General features: G+C 38.9%; 1 protein-coding gene across 4 annotated transcripts in view; it reads left to right on the top strand.

Moving 5' to 3' along the window:
- The window catches only part of ANKRD27 (ankyrin repeat domain 27), a 53,498-nt gene that overhangs the window by 14,247 nt on the left and 19,011 nt on the right, over positions 1–20,240 (top strand). For all 4 annotated transcript variants that reach the window (XM_079316192.1, XM_079316190.1, XM_079316191.1 and 1 more), the window contains exons 2-16: positions 6,347–6,477; positions 7,437–7,547; positions 8,207–8,363; positions 9,893–10,047; positions 10,368–10,427; positions 10,521–10,574; positions 10,665–10,730; positions 10,809–10,885; positions 11,219–11,340; positions 12,181–12,259; positions 13,070–13,202; positions 17,696–17,788; positions 18,584–18,711; positions 19,158–19,240; positions 19,967–20,082. In XM_079316192.1, coding sequence (XP_079172318.1) covers positions 6,376–6,477; positions 7,437–7,547; positions 8,207–8,363; positions 9,893–10,047; positions 10,368–10,427; positions 10,521–10,574; positions 10,665–10,730; positions 10,809–10,885; positions 11,219–11,340; positions 12,181–12,259; positions 13,070–13,202; positions 17,696–17,788; positions 18,584–18,711; positions 19,158–19,240; positions 19,967–20,082 — 1,536 coding nt within the window. In that variant the 5' untranslated portion in view covers positions 6,347–6,375. The remainder of the gene's footprint in view (positions 1–6,346; positions 6,478–7,436; positions 7,548–8,206; positions 8,364–9,892; positions 10,048–10,367; positions 10,428–10,520; positions 10,575–10,664; positions 10,731–10,808; positions 10,886–11,218; positions 11,341–12,180; positions 12,260–13,069; positions 13,203–17,695; positions 17,789–18,583; positions 18,712–19,157; positions 19,241–19,966; positions 20,083–20,240) is intronic.

Genomic DNA, 20,240 nt, shown 5'->3' with positions numbered 1-20,240 from the left:
TATTCCCTCATGATGAGCAAGGTGTACTGGAATGCTTCAGGTGTTTTTTACAGAATGCTCAATGTTCATCCTTTAGAGTTTTTAAATGGTCAGATAAATTATCTTCTGTTTTTGAGGTGAATGCTGATGCAGGACTCAAGTTCAGATTGTAACTTTTGCCCAGAATCAGAGTAACTGATGAGCAGTAGTGCTGGTAAAACAGGAACTGGAGTGCTAACTTGAGTTTTTGGACTGAGTCTATTTAAATTCCACTGTTAGATTCTTGTTTGCTTGTAAAGGGTTCTTAAGATATGCTTACTTTTGGCTGTTCCTTCTGACAAGTGGTGCTCTTAAGGTGTGTGGGGAAGCACTTGTGTTAAAAAAAATCCCTTGACTTAGAATGAGGGAACTATTGCTTCCTTTTTTTTTTTTTTTTTTTTTTTGGTAGAGCTGTTCAGTTTGCTAGAATGATACATATCTGATAAAGTTTGTATGTGTATTTATCTGCTACTCTGAAGTAAAAACTTTTGGTTGAGTAATGAGTTGCTCCTTCTCATTTACTCTTATTTGAGCACTTCAGTGAATATGAAATTGCTGGATTACTAAGCCTTTGTTCCTGTTGTAGTTATTGCGAGCTAAGGTGAAGTTGATGTTGTCATGTGAAACTTGACAATATTGGTAAAATAAAATTGAGTGAATTTGTGCTTCTTGCCATGCTAATGGATCTGGTGTTGAAGGTTTTGGAAAACATGGTATTGTGCTCCCTTGAAGCTGGATGTGTGTGGAGAGGACACTGAGGTACTTGATGTTAATATCCTAGTGTAACATCCCAGCTTGCTGTCCTGGAGACAACTGGGGTTACTGAATTTGGCAAATAATTTTTACTAACTTTGGTAGCTGTTTTTACTTTGTTCTGCTGAATTATTTCTAAAATGCCATAGTGAAGACACAGAATATTATGCTGCTCAGCATTGACTGTGTAGTGTTTGTATACACCATCCCTCATGCTGTTATGAAAGATGATTTCTCTGCCAAATGTTTCATTAAGTCTTTAATAGGGATGTAGCAGGATGTTCAGAAGATGGTGAGCCTAAAGTTTGAGTAAATAGTTGTACAAGTTGAATATGGACAGGAGGTAACTGCTAAGTAACAATGCAAATATGGTTACATCCGCCACTTCTATGGCTGTTTGTCTAAATTTCAAAGTACTTCTTAAAAGGAACTGAAACCTGCAAGGTCTGGAAAAGGTTCTTCACTTTTCCATCTCTAAAAGAAAACACCATCAATGAGAAAATGAACTGTCAGAATTTATTCCTGTTCACTGTTTTCAGTACCAAAGGTAATTAGGTTTCATTTCCAACCTTTTAGAGAAAACTGGCATGCTTAGATTCCATGTTTTCACTTGAGCTGTCCTTTGTACCATGGTTATATCGTTAGTTATCACTCTGCTTTTGATCTAGAAAGGATTAGCCTGTTGTAAGATTATCAGGGGTTTTTTTAAACTGCAACATAATGCTTATTAGATTGTCTGATCCAGCTAGCTTCTGTTCTTCCAGCAATTTGAGCTATTTCTGTGTTTACAGGCATGAAGCCATATACTGAAGTGATTCCATTTAAACCTTTTATATAACATTAGTGCTTGAGTATTGCTTTACTGCTCAGCATGATAGAATTTGGTAAACTTCAAAGTGAATGTAGCTGATGATAGTTTTTAATGAGTGTTCTGTTAAGTATTTATCACTTTTGGTAATGTATATAAGGCTTTGTGCATTTTCTGTCTTCATTGTAAAGCTAAAGCTGTCAAGGTGCAGCTAGAAAAGTAAGTCTGCAAAACCCCCAAGTTACATTAGGTTGAAACTGGATGTTGTGTTCTGCCAACAAACTCTTAATGGAGAATTCTAATGTGTTCCTAGAATTACAGCAATGCATTAGCCAGTATTTTCAGATGCATTTAACTTTTGGGGTGGAAAGAAATTGACTTAATCTCAAAAGTGCCTGAGCTTTGGGAAAGCTTTAATGTACTCACTTGAATCTGTAGACTAAATTCCTTTGGTTTGGTTTATTTATTTTTTTCTTTTCTTTTGAGGACTTAAATTGTTTCTACATCCACACTTCTCTCTCTGGAGAATGCTGTGGGAAAATGATGGGAGGGCCAAGTGAATACAGTAGCTAAACTGTTTTAGGTAATAAATATTCCACCTGTTGTTTTTCATGCCCACATTTTAATCAGATATTATAGTTGTCCCCTAAAGAGACGCTGAACAGCTGCATGGGTAAGGGGGAGAGAAAAGGGAAGGAAATGGAGAGTTGTGATTCTCAAAACAGTACTAATGTGGCCAGTGGGGGTTGTTTCCTGTGTAGGAATGTGCATGCAGGGAGCAGTGCAGAGCTCCCATCTGCTCTGCTCAGGGCTGTGAACTACAAGCTTTACCTTCCTTCCTGGGGTGGAGCACATCAATGGCACCTTAGGTGCATTACAGTAACTAAAATGCCAGAATTCAGTGTTGGAAGGAACTTTATTTTCACTCCTTGATGGAGCTCCAAGTGTGATTCAATCTGGTTAGTAGTTCTGTAGTAAAAGAATTTTTTCTAATTTTAATTTCTAAGAATTTTACTAAACACAGCTAAGTGTTTAGAAAACTAGTTGTGGTGTAAAGCTCATGAACTAGGAATTGAAGATTATAATTTCAAACTCTTCTTGAGATGGTCCAACAGTGATGATTCTTAAAGTACTTCAGTTGCTCTTTTATTTTTTTCAGGTGCAGGCAGTGTTTAAAGAGGTCAGACAGGCAGCAAGCTTCATGAGGCCAGGCTTTCTGTGGGAGCTTCTCCTCCTCACATAAATTTCTTACATCTTTTTTTGCCAGGGAATGAAGTGTTACTTTAAATTTCTTTCTGGACAAAGCTTATCAATTGGGGTTTTTTTTGATGGTAAGGTGGAGGTTTTTGAATGAGGAGGATTTATGGTATGTGTTCTCTTCCCCATCTATTATGGGAAGAAGTCTTTGGGCTTGAAGAGTTGTTAGGCTGAAAGACTGACAATAAAGCTCTTTGAGACATTTGTGCACTGCAGTTTTAGCACTGCAGTCTCATGCTTGGTTGCCTCCTTGTGTCAGTATGCTTTTTCCCCTGACAGTATGTGGTGTGTGAACATCTTACATCACTGTCTTGGGGAGGATCACAGCAGTCCCATCTGCTGCTTGGACAGATACACAAATTCACCAAACTAAAGGCACATTAAACTGTCTCAGTGGGACAACTACATTAATGAAAGCTTGATTTGGGAAGTGTCTCAACAGACCACATAATTCACCCTCCAGATTTGCTATGTCCACTGTCACCTCTCCTAGAGGTTTGTGTGACACATTCTTGGAGATTTACTACCTGAGAGACTTGATAGCTTTGCCAAGCAATCTAAACCATGTGTTTATCTTCACTTTTGGAAGGTGTTTCTAATCTGCAATCTGAGCCAGTTTTCTTCAGTTAAGGCCTACTTCTAAAATGTGGGGAAAATGCCCTTCACTGAAAGCTTGATCCACCTGTGGGGAAGAAAAATCCTTACCTGCTTTATGCAGTTTGTTAGTTATAAACATCACTGCCTTCCATGGATTTGATTCTGCTTACAGGGCTCCTTTGCCTTTCTTTCTTCAGGCTCTGCTCCATTCAGTTTATCTCCTGTGATGAGGACAGGAACATCCAAAACCATCAAAAAAAGAATGTGGGACTCTCAAGTCTTGCTGTAGCAAACTATTTTGCAGGTTGCACCTGTGTATGTATATGCAAGCTCCCTGCTTGGTGCCTGACTTTGACTAAATTGTATTTAGTTATATATACTAATTTGTCACTGAGTCATGTTTTGGACTGCAAGTTGCAGTCATTAAGACTTGGAATTGTGGCCTAGCCAAATGTTCAGCAGGCAGGGCTTTTTGTAGCTAGCTAGCCCTGCCTAAGAAGGTGTGTCTGAGCCTGCTGTTGTGTAAATCAGCAGTGAGATACCTGTTTTCCTGCAGCAGACCTGCCACAGGGCTTATGCTGTATCATCTTCCCTCTGAACTGGCTGAGAAAAAAGCCCACAGCTTGGACTTGGATTGCAGCTACCTGCCAAGAAATCTTTATAGTAATCATGTGGTAGAATTAGTGGTGATCATCCTGTTTACCCAGACACTGTGGTAGGACAGATCATGGATTATAGAATTGGCTGGTCTGGGTTGGAAGGGACCTTGAAGTTCATCTCATTGCACCCTGGCCATGGGCAGGGACACCTACCAGAGCTGTCCAGCCTGGCCTTGGTCACTTGCAGGGATGGGGCAGCCACAGCTTCTGTGCCAGAGCCTCAGCAACCTCACAGGGAGGAATTTCTTCTGTGCATTTAATGCAAATCAACCCTCTTCCAGTGGGAAACTCTTTTCCTGGTCCTGTCACTTCAAGCCCTTGTTTGAAGTCTCTCTCCAGCCCATTTAGGTATAGGGTGCAATAAAGTCTCCCTGGAGCTGTCTCTTCTCCAGGCTCAGCCCCCCCAGCTCTCTCAGCCTGTCTGCAGAGCAGAGGGGCTCTTTATACCCTTCTCTTGACTTTCTGCAGCAGCTCCATGTCCTTGTGCCCCAGGGCTGAGGCAGATCTGCAGGAGGGCTCTCACCTGAGCAGGGTAGAGGGACAGATTTCCCTCCCTTGACCTGCTGCCCATGCAGGGGGATGAGCCCAGGACATTGTTGGTTTGGGGGCTTCAAATGCAGGTTGCTGGCTCGTATTGAGCCCATGTAAAGCTGGACTTTTTCCAGGTTCACAGTCTTTAATTAGCCAACTTGATGTTCCAAAGAAGTCAATAAGCAAACATTTTCTTCCCCATTGTGTTAGCAAACTGCATAGCTGTGCTGATATGGGAGCACTGGATAAGTAATCTTTCATAGAAGCTCTTGGTGTTATTGTATGCTTTGAACCATTTGGTCTGGAATTGTGCAGGAAAACTGCTTGAGGCACTTACCTGCCACCAGTGGTTCAGGTTGGGGCTGTCCAAGCTGTAACTAAGTGGTGTTACCTTTGTAGTGGAAATGACTTGCAGCTTTAACTGGTTGTGTTTATGTCCAGCTCTAAGGGAACACTGCTTCTGCCTGGTCAGAAGGAGGGACCAGAGCCCAGCTCAGCTACCAGGCTGTAGATCAGCTGATAGTGTGGCTGGAACTCAAATCTTTGAGGAATCCATGGGAATTTGGTGTATGTTTTTCCACTCCCTTGAATCAGTGAGCTTACACTGAGCAAACAACATGCTAGGGATGATCCTGTATTGGGGGAAATAGGGGGATACTGGTTGGGTAAGGGTGGTGTTCTCAAATTAAAGTCTACCTGTGCTCACCCTTTCTTACTATATACAGCTGAAATTGCATGAGGAAATAATGCAACTTCTCTTAATTACTAAGGGACTCTGCATGAGGGGAAACTTAGAGCAAGCTTGTTATTAAAGTATTTGTGTGCCTGTTAATCTCAATTCTTCTAAAAAAAATTTCTGAAGTTATTCCAGGAGGAGCCCGTTAGGGTTTTTCCTGCCCTTGTGTGTGTTACAGAGAATTGGAATTGAGAAAGTGAGCAGGTGAAGGTCTGATTCCTTAGGGATCATCTTCTCCAGGGCACTGTGACACCTAGTGACACCATTTCCAAGGTTTGCAGGTTGGATCTTCACTCTGCAGTTGCTCTTTTGTACTCTATTTAGCCAGCCTGACCTCAAATCACCGAGACTCTTTTCAGGGGAGTAGGCATGACCACAAATTGTGATAAATTTCATGGTGGCTTTTTAGTTATGGCATGGATATTCATATCTCCTTAGTGTACCTCTAATTTTCCCTGGAAAGTTGAGGATTGCCTTACACTAGGGTTTCTGTTACACTGCCTGGGTGTCTCATTGGTGTGTATGAATAATCCTTATAGAGGTGAGTTTTAAGACTTGCATGAGTACAGTGCAAAAGCATCAATGTCCTGTGGTGCAATAGAATCTGCTGTGAAAAAGCTGTTAATTTGTCTCTTGACTTTAGCTCTCAGCAGGAGAAGTTAGTTTGTATATCAAAATGGTAGTAATTCTGATCTTAGCTTCTCTCTGATATTCACAGTCATCCTCAGTGTCTCCTTAGGCCTTCCAGGTGTTAGAGTCTGTGTGATTGGAAATGTATAATCATGGAAAATACTGTCTGAATAACTTCTAAATAACTTTAGTTAGTAGTTAAGCAATGCCACTGGCTGCTTACATCATGACCTGAAACACTGAGACTGCTTTTTCCTTTTGGTCAAGGAGAATCAAACTGCCCCTAGGTATTCCCAAATATTATGTTTTAACAGATACCATGTATGATACATCAACCATTCTCCATATGTCTTTTAGGACATCTCCTTGGAATATCTGAAGTCCATATGGCTATGTATGATGAAGATATCTTGAAAAATCCCTTTTATTTGGCCATTCAGAAGCGACGTCCTGATCTATGCAGCAAAGTTGCAGAGCTCCATGGTATTGTAAGTATGAAAAAGTCCATTTAAAAGGTGCTTAGTAAATAGTAGCTATTTTAATTTAAATCATGCCTGCTATGAAATGTGCAAAGATTAGTTCAAGCCTGCAAAACTTGGGAATGAAGCAGAATAATTTTTAGTTTCAGTTGTACATTATTTACTAATATGTACCTCTTGATGTATTGCACAGTAGTAAAAAGCTAAGATTGGTGTTGTTTCTTAACTCTACAGGAAACTTATTTGCTTTTCTGTGAACTGACATTACATATTCTCTCAGGTTTATAACTTAAAAGGGATTGACCTTTTGAAATGCTTGGTGGGCGAGCAGTTACTCATTTGACAGCGTTTTATAGCAGAATAAAGCTATTACACTGACCTGGAATAAAAACTCCAGTCCTTAATATTTACTAATCTGAGTATTTTGCAATTAATTTTCATTCACAATTGTGTGTAGAGACTCAATTAAACAAGGAGGCTATTGCTACCTTATGATACAATTTCTTTCTAATTAAGAGTTTGACCCAGATTGCCAGTCTGATGATCTAAACCCAAGATGTTTATATCCTTTGATCTTTTTCTTTCTGATGGATTTTCATTTGAGTTTGAAAAAATGGTTCACTTTCTTATTAACAGCTTAATTTTAAGTCATTTGTTGTTACTTTAAGACATTTGTGACTGATGCTAGGTAACTAAACATTTAATTTGCTTCCTTTAGTATTGTTTGCTTCAGTTGCATCTGTCAGCCTTTTTCAGCTACTAGGTGAAATTTCTGTGTTAATTATTAGACTGTGTGTCTAGTGATAACCTTTCCTTATTATTCAAGTAAAAGCTCCTTTTGTTCTTATACGTTTACTGCAAATATTTCTAAGCCCAAATTAATTGCTTGCCTCTTAAAGACAAAAGGTATTGATTTATAGCTGATAATACAGAGCACTTCTCTTAAGCATGATTTAACCTTCTTTTAGGTGCTAGTTCCATGCAAAGGAAGCCTTTCAAGCAACAGTCTTTCTACCTGCCAGTTTGAATCTTATGTTCTGAAGCCACTAGAAGAAAATTTTCAAACCTTAAATGGAAAGGTATTTCTGTTTTTTATCTGAATGTAGCTTGGGGACACTCCAGTAAGTGATTTGCTGCTGCTGCTGACTGATTGTGTGAACTGATAGTTACAGAAGAGGCAAGCAGGGTTGACACTGCATAGGATCCCAGGTTTTTCATTTGTAATTTTGCAGTGCAGTCTGAGAATTTGGATATACAGCTTGCACTAGAGATAGTTTGCAGGCTGCCATCTGGATCTTCCTATTGCAGATGAGAGTTGCTGGGAAAAGAAAGCTAAGTGTGAGAAATACAGCCAAGGTGTGTGGTGTTTTTTTTTGAGGCTGGGCTTAAGTCCTGATATTGAGTTGTTGGGTTTTTTATATTTCCTTTCTACTAAAAGGAAATTTAAAATTGCCTTTCTACTTGCGAACAAGATGTTGATCATTTTTCTGAAATCTCTAACTATAAACTTGTAAAAGAAGTGGCTGTAAGCAAGGTTCAGGCAGTCATTGCACAATGAAGAAGCCTTTGTTTCAGTGTCAACACAACATGAAAATGTGAAATTGCTCCAATTTGGAGCTTACTTGCATTGCAAGTTTCTCTTCTCCCCCTTGGAAATGTAACTGTGCAAGGCAGAAGGCAAAGAGTAACTTTTTTCTGGCAGAGTTGCACACTTGATCTGCTCTTTGTTTTGTTTCAGGAAATCTTCATACAAGGAAACCTCATCATTCTAGGAGCTGGTTTCAATTACACTCTATCAGTACCTGTTCTCTTTGAGGAAACTTTTTACAATGAAAAAGAAGAAAGCTTCAGCATATTGTGCATAGCTCATCCATTGGAAAAAACAGAAAGCTCAAGTATGTATTGGTGTCAATTTGGTGGCTGCCTTTGCACAGTTAGCAAATTAGTGTTTGATGTGCTTACAAATGTATTCATTCTGGAAAGCATTGGCTTGGTTAAAAGCCCTGGCATTTGTGAGCTTGCTGGGCCAGATGTTGGTGTGCTGCTGCAGAGAAATATCAAATTGCTCCCAGCAAAATTGGTGCTGAGACTGGGGCATAAATTCTGTAGAATTAAGAGTTATTGTGGAATACTTTTTCCAGTATGATTTTTCTTAGCTGTATTCAGTTTAGTGCTGACTGCTTAAAAAAGGGATTTAATCCTAAACATGAGCATGTGAGTCTTGAGATGCAAGGTGGATGCACAAAAAACTGGAGAGGTAAATTCTTTCATGATTACTTTGTAGGGGGATTGAGTTTGTTGGCAGAGTTAGGTAGCAGCCTCCTGGTGTTGGCCCAACTTATGAAGTTGATTGTCTCAATTGTTGTCCTGCACTGAAAGTGCTCCTTAAGGCTGTAACACTCTTTTCAAGATTACTGTCAGTACTGTGAATGTTAACAGCATGTCCTTGTGTACTTGTATTACAATCTGTGTTTACTAATTAAGAAGAACAGAAGCTCCTTAAGAAGCTTAGAAGCTTCAGCTTTTTCTGAAATATAAACATCAATCTTCTTAAATAAGACTGTTTGAAACAATTGAATGCAAAGAGAAGTAGTACTAGGGTAGTGGGAAAATAGTAGTGTGAGGGAAGTATGGAAGGCTTTCTGAAAGAAAAAAAAAAAAAACAAAACAGCCCAGCTGCCTTTCATATAGCCTTAAAGTCTCTAAGTGTTAATGTATATCTCAAAAATTATTCTTGTAATGTTCTTTGTTCTCATTACTTAATATAGTCATATCAGAGTCTTTCAGAAGGGAAGGAGTTTCTGATTTCAAAAGTAATTTGAAAGGAATGATTTAAGCCTCTTATTAGCTGGCTGCCTTTGACTGCAGATGAAAGATTTGCCTAGAAAAAATTTTTGGAAAAACAGCATGAATTCTAAGTGAGGGATTCAGTTGTCTTATTCAGAAGAAAAGTGGATTTGCTTTAATGTTGCTTCATGTTACTTTGCTATCCCATTCAGAGAAAGCATGTCTAAATAAAGAATAGCTTATGTAAAAGTCAAAGATAGGATTTTTGCAGCTCACTTAAAGCACCCTGACTTCCTGCATGGGCACTCTGTCAACACTAATGTGCTTTTCTTCTACTTTCAAGCTTGACTTACACAACTCATAAGCTGAGTGCATGTGGTGATAAATTATCCCAGTATAAAAAACAAATGAAATCTATTTTAGCTATGCCAAATAAATCCTTGACATAAAAAGCAGGGGAGCCTGCTCAAATGTGACACTTTAAGTTTTTAATTAAAGGCAATACCTCTAGTTTAAAGGTGCAGTGAGCTGGGTTCATGTTTCAGTGCACACAAGCTGGCTGTGTATGTAGGGACAAAATGTATTTTACCATGCATACATATTAAGCCTATATGTTAATTCTTGGCTTTTATTTTAGGTGAATCTACAGCTTCATCAAATTCCTATTCTCTTAAAAACATTGAAGATGTTAGAGAGTTCTTGGGAAGGCACTGTGAGAGATTTGATAAATACCTAGGATCATTCTATAGAACATTTAAAGAACATGAAAGGAAAAGCCTCCGCCACTACATAGTCAGTATCTTCCTTCCTAATGGCTCATTTGCTAAATATAATTTGCTTCACTGCTGCTGTTTTCTTTGCCTTATTGAGCTTTTCTGTGTCAGAGTGGCCTAGAGTTGTGAAAGGGGAGGAGGGAGAAGTGGTAACTCACATTTAAGAATTGCACTATTTGAACTGCTTAGTAAATGTAATTATTATTGCTGAAACTCTTACCATACTTTACAGTACTGTACATTTCTGAGATAGGGAAGATTTACTTTACTTATTTAGATATTGCTCCTTCAAGTCCCATTAGCCTGAATCTGATGGCTTTTATCTTTTCTCTCTCCTAGGATTCTGTCAATGCACTTTATACCAAATGTCTGCAGCATCTTTTGAGAGATTCGCACTTGGTAAAGACTTACTCCCCTAAATACATAGTACAGTGTTACTTAAGCAATAAATTATCTGACTTTCTCTTGCTGTTTATGGCTTTGCTTTTCTAGAAGATGCTTGCAAAGCAAGAAGAGCAGATGAATCTGATCAAACAAGCAGTTGAAGTAAGCATCTGAAATGAAGAACAATAATTAGCAAGCTGTTTTGAATTCTCCCTTTCATGCCTAAAATGCTGGTGGTTTTTCTTTTTACAGATGTATATCCATCATGCTATTTATGATCTAGTCTTCAAATATGTGGGGACAATTGAGGCAAGTGAGGTAAGTTTCTTTGATTGCTACATACTAGTGATGTTCATCTAAGGCATTTAGAAAACCTGTTACTTTTCTGTTGATTAGGATGCTGATTTTAATAAAATCACGAGGAGCCTTCAAGACCTGCAGCAGAAAGACATTGGAGTGAAGCCTGAGTTCAGGTGAGAGATGAGTGTGGATTCTTTAAGAGTCAGTGAGAGCTAGCCAAGAAGTGGCTTCAGACACTAGCAAGTTTTTTTTTTTGTACTTTGATTTGAGATGTAAAATCAAAGCCTTGCAAGTGTCATATGAGGACAATCTTGGCATTGGTTGTCTCCTTCACTTGTATGTTTTTAAGCCATCTACAGGATACAGAAATGCAATGCACTTGGAGTAGAAGTGAGAATATTTTGGAACCATTCTTCAATTCAGCTCTGAATAAGTTAAAACTTGGGCTTTGGACATCCTGTAGAGGAATTCTGTATGCTAATCATTCCTTTTTAATTATTTTGTAGTTTTAATATACCACGTGCAAAGCGAGAACTGGGTCAGTTGAACAAATGCACTTCCCCTCAACAGAAGTTACTTTGTCTGCGTAAAGTTGTACAAATTATTATGCAGTCTCCAAGCCAAAGAGGTCAGTAATTAGTCAATTCATAATTTTAAATTTAAACAGCACACACAGAACACTTCAGTATATAAACAATTGCCTGGATAGCACTTGGGGAACAATTCAGCTGGAGTCTCTGAACAGAGCAAAAGGGAAGGGAGGGTAAGGTAGATATGTCAACACTGGTTCCTGTGGGCTGAGGTGGGGTACTGGGTTAGCTTGCTTATGCTTTAGCTTGGACATGTAGGTAACTCATATCTGCCAGGACAGTGAGGGTGATCCATTTTAAACACTGGAGATTGCTGCTAGATCATTCTTGTGTATTTGTCTATGCTTCCCTTGACATCTTGAAATTGATACTTTTGAGAAGCAACTTTTGCAAAATGCACTGTTAGGTGGGGCCAAACCAATGTGCTGCTGTGGATTACAGAAGTGATTCTGTGATATGAAAGCAGAAGATACTTCTACAAAGCAAATAGAGTAGCACAGTGAATTTATGCTTTGCTTACCTCATCTCCTCTAGGAAGATTGCTGGGTTATGGAAAAATGTATCAACTTTGAACATAGTCTTTACTCTCAAATATTTCAGAAGTCTTGAGCTAATGCTCTTGCTATATGGGAAAGGAGGGATGCTAGTCAAATATTGCAGTGTGTACTGCACAAATTGCATCTGTGTGTTGGCTCCTGGCAGACTCTTTCTTTCAGTGAGAGATGGAGAACATTTGGAGGCCTGCCCTGGGCTCTCTATGCATTACCCATTAGTAGAGCTGGCCCTAGTGTTAAGAGGCACAACTTTAGAGTTACTGCTCTTGATTTGAACCATGACATGACTAATACCAATTGTGATTTTTTTTTTTTTTTTATTAGTTAACATGGAAACCATGTGTGCAGATGATCTTCTCTCTGTTTTGCTGTATTTGCTTGTAAAAACAGAAATCCCAAACTGGTATGTAACTGTTTTGGCTATATAGAACTCCTTCCTACCATCTTGTGTGGTGCCTGCTGTAGGGACAAATGTTTCTGAACATACAGTAATAATTTACTGAAAGTGTAAGAAATACTGTTGAAATGCAGAAAATTTTTTGTAGGACAAATAGCAAAGCTGTGTTATGTGTGTAACTAAATGAAGCAGCTATCAGGAGTGTGCCTTTGTTTTGAGTTTCAGACTAGAAAAAAAGTTGTAGTGGAAGGCCATCTCTTGACCAAACCTGTGTGCCAATACAGAGTGGTTCTCTCTCATCTGTGTTGGGAGCTGTGACATCTTTTATGCATTTCAAGATTTGGTGCACTTCTTACAGAGAAACTAGATGTGAACCTTTAATTACTTCCTGCTAGCTTGTGCCATTGTCCCCTCATTTTCAGTAAAAGTCTGTCTGAACCTTCCAGCTGTACCTGATTCTCAGTGCTGTTATTTTCTAGATCTGAGATCAGCATTTGGCCTTTAACTTATAGCTATCACTATGCTTGAAACATTGCTTCACTCCAAAGATTTTAAACTCCCACTATTATCCTTCTCATCCTTCATATTCCTTCTATCTGGTTAATAACTTTTCAATGGATATTTAAGAGATAAGTAGAATTCTGATTATTCTACAAGCTCAGAATAGCCATATTTCTGACCTAACAAGCTTTTAAGAAGCTTTCTCCCAATACATAGCTAATGTCTCCCTAGATTGCCTAAGATGAGCTGCAATATGCCATGCTAGTGTCTTAGTTTTGGTGGTTTGCAGCTTTAACTTTTTTTTTTTTTTTTCAGGATGGCCAACTTGAGTTACATAAAGAACTTTAGGCTTTGCAGCTCAGTGAAGGATGAGTTGGGATACTGCCTAACCTCGATTGAGGCTGCAATAGAATACATACGCCAAGGCAACCTCTCTGACAGATCAACAGTAAGCTGCTCCTAAAGCCTGTTAAATGCCTGTGTGATAACTTGTAGTTCTGTGTACCATTGTGGGTGTAAATCCAGCCAGAGGAAACAAATAACTAACATAAGAATTTCCTTTGTTTTGTTTTAAAAAATGAGGACTACTTGAAGCAAAGGCTAAATTTACCTAAATGATTGTAATGAAGTCTTATGTACCAATATTTGCTCATTATATACTTCTTGAGGAACTACTTAAATGTCAAGTCTGCCTCTTCATATGGGCAGAGGAAAAATGAAAGCACTGTTTTCTACAGATGAGTCTCCAGTGTGTTTATCTCCTGTTTGTACTCTAGCATGATTGTGGAAACAGTGCAGTACTTGGGAACAGACACAGCTTAAATTTTTGTGTAATTTTAAAAAGCTTAGCTGTGCTAGCAGAATGGAGACAGCAGTGTAATTTAGAATTATTCAGTAAAACTTCATATGGGAAGAATTCCATGTGTTTTCAATGCTGCACTGAGTTGATGGCTTTAGGGGGATTAGAGAGCTGTGATCAGGTGCTGTTTGAAGGTCAAATTTGGCTCTTGGGATCTCTAACCTGGCAGGGGCAGGAAATTGTGGATGCATGAGATTTCCTACTGGGCAACTAGACCTGCTGTCAATCTGGTCTCATCCCTGCAGGCCAGTTAAGGGTGATGCTGATGTGACTTTAGAAACTTCTATAATTTAAGAACTTTATAGATTATTTAGTTAAGGAATCCAGTCTTACCACTCCTCTAAATTTTTCTACTGTTGTAAAACTAGGTTTTCCTGAGCTGATGTGGAAATCAAAAGGACTGAACTTGGAACCAGAGTGAATTCAATGTGTCTCAGTCTGCCCCACTGCAAAGCACTGGAATCTAACTGCAGGGGCCAGAATAATGGCTCAGTGTGCAGGGCTTGGGATGGGACAACCTGGGGCACTTTAAGAAGCACTTAATGTAACACTTTGGCCTCTCGCTGTTTTTGGTTTTGTTCTTTTCTGGGATTTTCCATGAACTTATGCAAGTTTTTGTACACTCAAAAAAAAAACCAAGAAACCCCAACACTTTCATATTGTGTAAAGAGTGGTATTTCTTGTCTGTAATTGACTTATTACAAAAAATAAAAATGTTAGTTTAAAAGAACCTGCTATATGATTTTGCTTCCTGCAGTCACTTGGCTGTCATTCACAATCAATATACAAAGAGCAAAGCTGGTGCTCTGGAAAAAAAACTGCAGCCAAAGTAGAATTGTCTTCCACAACAATGCCAGCAAGCTCAGGTAGAATATACTGCCCTTAAATTTCTAAAATAAAGACTGTTTTCTGTTAAATGCCTGATCCTATCCCTCTTGGTGTAGCTAAGGATAGAAGCTTTTATAGTGGGATTGCATTCAGGTGTTGTAATTTAAGTGCCACTTCTATTAAGGTACTATATTTCTTTGGGAAGCACCTGTCTTGGAAGATAAACTACATATTTGAGAAATCTAAATGAGGACTTCAGTGTCTGAACCATGAGAAGAGCAAGCCATAAGTGTTTCTGCCCATACTTCAGCTGGATCAGCTCCAGACCTAGAGAACTTTATCACTTTAGAGTGAATATACAGCACCAAGTCCTCTTTCCTTGGAGTCAGCCTGGCTGGAAGGCAGCAGAACCCTGAGGATGAAGTGAGGGACAATTTGCCCTTAAGACACGTGGAAAGGAAAGAGCCAGTCCACCCTTTTCTCCAGGGTAGGAGAAGGTGGCACACCATGAAAAGAGAGACTGAGGCAGAAATGGAAAATTAATAGTGAGCAGGTGGAGGAACATTGCTCTCCATGAAGTTTACCAGTTGAGACTCTTCATCTCTGGTAAAGGAGATGAACTTTGAGGCAGCAGCAGCTGTCATCTTGCTGCCCTATGATTTCCTTTTCCAGATTGTGCTGGAAGGGGGTGTGGGATTGAAGTGAGCAGGAGCATTGCTGTGCCCTGGGGCTTCATTATAGCCCCTTATGTGGTTATGCTTAATTTTATAGCTGGCTTCAGATGGAGCTGCTGGCAGCTGAGTAGTGCTGCTGTCCAATCCCTAATGAAGCTGACTCCAGAAAGAAACTCAGCAGGGGACTAATGTACCCTGTGGGATAATGGGCACGTTCTCACCCTCATGTCAGTAAGTGAATTGCACTCAGGACGTTTTTGCCAAATCCCTTCACCCAAGGTCATGCAAGTCTTTGTGAGACTCTCTTTGGGAAGAAGAGAGGGGTCTGTAAAGCATGAGAGTCAGTTTTATTTTCTTAATTGTCAACATTATTCAATTAGAATTCTTGTCAATGAGTATTGGATACTAGCTCATTTCTATGCACAGCTAAGGTGTAGTAAGGCTCTGTAGTTTAGAGTGAGGTATAAAAAAGTAGGGAATCAGAGTCAGCCATGAGGGAATAAGCAGCATTTTGTCTCCTGTATGGGAAGAGCTTGAGATAGGGAGATGATCCCTACTCTCCCTCCCCACCAAACACTTTATTAGCCTTTGTGTTCAAGAGTTCCTCCCTGGCTTCTGCCACCTGTATTTCTTCAAAGTCATCAGTTGTAAGTTGTGAGAGTGCACTTGTGTAGTGATCTAGCCCAAGTCACTCTCACAGGTACAAATACTTCCTTTTCCTGCACACTGCACTATTAGATAAAAAAGGTCATTAATGTTTGTGTGCATTTTCTAGACAACACTTAAAATACCTGAAAGTCCCACTCAAGGCAATCCCTTTTAAAAAGGAGTACAAACTGTTGGGCTGTAAATAAAGGCTGGTACAAGTGAATTCTGACTTTGAAAGCCCAAACTTCCTTAATCCTAGTGTGAATATCTGATTCTCCTGTCATTCCATATTTCACTATTGAGAATTTGGTTTCACCTGGGCTTTTATTCTGATTTATATAATAAATATATAATACTGCTACATTGGGGTTGCTGTCTCATGTGACTCTTAAAATAATGATTCCACTTGGGGCACACTTCTTTTAGACACACACTGTGGAAGGAGCAGTATTAAAACTGCAGTAGTTCTTTCTAATGGTTACTTAGATTCTCCACAGTGAAAGTGTAAAGCTGTCTGTGAGCATCCACACTAGCAATTCCGATTAGACATTAGGAACTTGTACCAGCAGTTTGATTTTTGATCAGATGTTTTATAGGGAAGTTATTCCTGTTCATAGTGAAGAATCTATTCCAGGAGCCTAATATTATATGCCTTGTAATTTCTGAGAAGATATGCTTGGATATCCTTAGCTGAAGTACTGAGATTTGAAAAGATTGGTGAATTTTTCACCATCTTCATTTATCTAAATACAGACAACTTCCTCTGAGGTGCAGAAAAAAATTTCATCTCCAGACCTCACAAACATGTTTTTAATGATGTTATTTGCTGAGCTCTTAATGGTATTTTTGGACAGCTTTATGAGAGGCATCTGTGTTGATTTTGAAACATGAATAGTCTGATTTCTAGAAAGTGTGAACTCAATTGGTCTTGTTTATTTGCAGTTTATGAGGCTCAAATTTCATGCTGACTTACTAATGTAAGAGTGGGGTCAGATTGGTTTTACTCACTTACATCTGGTCTTGACAGGCTTTAATTGCAAAAGCCATAGCCCAGATCCCAAAGCATCAGTTTGCCTTATACATGGGTGTGTGTCTTAAATGCAGTGGTTTTCTGTTTTATGGAGGATGAAGTCTTTCCATTTCTAAAGAGCCATTATCCTGCAGCAGCACCACTGCCAACCATAAGCAGCTGTGGATCAGAACCACCTACGTGCAAAAGTTTCCATCTGCATTCTTAGAAAGTGTTTTCCTTGGGTTGTTGTTTTATTTCATGGGAGGCTCAGTGCTGCCATCCCAAAATCCAGCTCCACAATTTTCACCTGGTTCTGGAGGCATTTGTATTCTTTAATGCATCCTAAAGTGTATCTTTAGCTGTCCCAGAGAGTAATTCCTGATGCAAGGGTATGATGCTAAGCTGTATCTGCTTAGCTCAAACCAAATGGGAAATCCTACACAGATGGATCTGCTGCAGAGCAATGCTTTGCCTGGTACAATCTTTTATTTTTCAGCCAGCAGCAGAAAGTTCAGAATTCTTTGAGTCAGAGTTGTAACACCTTTTGTAGTAGCCATCAGACATGTTTTATGTGAATTTGTCTTAATTTCTTCTCTTGAGGAAGCTGTGTTGTGACCCTTACAGTTCATGCTGTCTTTAATAAGTATTTTTTAGTTTTGCCGTGTTTTTTTTTTAGATAGTACAGATGTAATTTCATTAATGTAAATTCACAGTGAATTTCAGTAAAGGAATATTCTGATGGATATCTACTTCTTATTTCTATAGGTGCCAAAGTGAAACTGATTCAGATTTCACATTTCTGATAATTCATGCATAGTAAATAAGCATTTAATGTTTTTAGAAGTTAATTCCACTGTTAAGGTTTGCACTTTTGCCTTTAAATAACTGTATAGATAATCAATCTACCTAATTATTTTTAGGAATCTGAGAGTCTGTGTGACAAGCTGCTCTTAAGACAAAGGATGAACTTGTTGTCCCAGATGTCTGCTGCACCAATAGACTGCTTGTTTAAGGTTAATAACTTTTATGGCAGAATATGTATGCATTTGCATATTTCATGTTTATATCCATCCCTTTCTGCAATTTTCTGGAATGCAATGAAGGGTTAATTACATCAGTACTGTGAAATGTGTTTTAGTAGATGCTAAAAGTGTCTTTTGAATCAAGTACATTTCTGTGCCAAAGCCTTAGTAACATAATATAATCTTACAGATTTCAGCACGTTATGAGAAATACAGAAGCAAATGAGGATGAAATGCTACTGCTGTTGGTACTGTGTGGCCCATTTAATGCACAGATGTGATGCTACTTGTGTCTCACAGCTTTTAGTGCTTGAAATGGGAAGAGTTTTCTGAAATAATTTAAATGTAGTCACCTGACAGCTACTTCATATTATCTGTTAATCTCATACTGTCATTCTCAAAGAATTTTGCCTATACAAGGACACAAAGCAGAGCTTCTAATTATATGTGTTCACAGCTTATGGCTGGAGACTTAGTAATTTTATAGACATGTTTTTGCACAGAGGGAGCTCAATTTCATGATTGAGTCTAAAGAGGACAATAGGAATTGTTTTAATTTTTTTATAGAAAGTGAAGTAAGCCAAGAACAGTTTCTTTTTAATACTAAATGCCCATTAGGGGGCTTTGTGCTGTGACATTTGTTCATTTCTGCTTTCTAGTGCTTGAATACGTCTTTCATAATCGGTTCCTTTCCTTTTGTGCTTCAGTAAATTACTCTTGGCTTTTTTTTTCTTAAAAGGAGGCTTTTTATATTGGTTTCTGATTCTCTCTACTCTTTTTTTGTAGCATATTGCTTCAGGTGATCAGGAGGAAGTGGAGCGGCTGCTAAGTCAAGGTGACAGTGATAAGGACACTGTACAGAAAATGTGTCACCCGCTGTGTTACTGTGACAAATGCGAGAAGCTGGTTTCTGGGTGAGCACTCTTCACCCCACAAATGCATAGAAAGCTGTGTAGAAGCCTTTATCTAAGATTTGCTTCAGAAAGTCTGCTGCTTCTGGTTATAGAGCAATTTGGCAGCACTTTGGGATGTAGGTACAGAGTGTGTTTGTGTGTGGTTTGAAAAAACAGAAGAAATACTGGGAGCATACAGAATCCTTTGAAACCCACCCATTCTGTGATAGAGCCTGTGTCTCCTTTGGTAGACATGGGGTTTCTTCTCTTGAATCAAACTTACAGATCTGGGACTAACCCACTTCTCTTAACAAAATGTAAAGGTCTGTATGGAATAATTTGTCAAAATAAAAAGATAAAACGTTCAAAAATCAGGTTTTTGTCATCCTTGGCAGCTTTTCCCTTTCTCTCCTCCTTCCTACCACCAGCTGGGTAATTAAGCTGCTTCAAACCATTGTGTTTTAAAGGAAACTGAATGACCCTTCCATTATCACCCCCTTTTCCCGAGATGACCGGGGATATACTCCGCTTCACATAGCTGCTATTTGTGGTGAGTGGGCTTGCTGTTCTTCACTAGTGCCTCCTACTCCTTTTGCTTTTGTATTTTTATGGCAGCCTGTTTTTCACCTTTCTGATAAGATTGGAATTCTGCATTAAAATATTTTTTTGCTTCTTTGCTCTTGAAATTTTGCTGTTTCTATCTGAGCACAGACTGAAGTTGTTGTAGATTCTTTTAAGCTCAGTTTCTTATGGCTGAGTTATTCTTTGTTTGCTGACTGTGTGATTACCACAGTGGTGTGTTCTTCAGCTTTGGAAAAGTTAAACGTGTCCTCAGAAACCAGTCTTGTTTTAAAGGCAGATTGAGAAAGGACTTTTCACTTTCCTGCAGCTGGCTATGCATTGTAGATCTGCAACACTTGTATTGTAATGTTCATTATGTAATTGATCTTCCTTTGACTAGAAGCTGTGTTATTTCCTTAGTGGGTAGTTTCTTATTTATAATTTAATTTCTTGTTATTTTATTGAATCCAAATATTTTCTTTTGTTACTTGTAGGATACAAATATACTTTGCTTTTAGCTGAAGGTTCTTTTATAGGGCTTTGACCTTGAATAATCTGCCTCAGAAAAACCCAAATACCAAGGCAGTGAATATGCAGTATGTAGTATGCAGAAATGCAGGGTATCTTGGTTTATAGTCACTGTTTGAATTTGAAAAGTGACAGTGAGTGGTCTTGTGCAAAGTTTACTCCTTTCTTTGAATGCTTATTTTCCAAGGTCAGACTTCCTTAGTGGATTTGCTCGTAGCCAAAGGAGCCATTGTCAATGCTACCGATTACCACGGTTCAACTCCCCTTCACCTCGCCTGTCAGAAGGGATATCAAAATGTTACAGTAAGCACAGCACCTAGCCTAAATAATACATACATGACTCCTACTGAGCTCTTCTACTGTTACTGTCATTTAGATCTTCTGGGGAGCTTTTACCAGAACTGTGTAAGCTCTCAGAATGGAGGATCATCGTTCTAGTTTGCAAGATATTTTATTTTTTC

Source organism: Erithacus rubecula, assembly GCF_903797595.1.
Source record: "Erithacus rubecula genome assembly, chromosome: 12".
Lineage (NCBI taxonomy): Eukaryota > Metazoa > Chordata > Aves > Passeriformes > Muscicapidae > Erithacus > Erithacus rubecula.
Note: the sequence above shows the minus strand (reverse complement) of the source record. Positions and strands in the feature narration are given on the sequence as shown.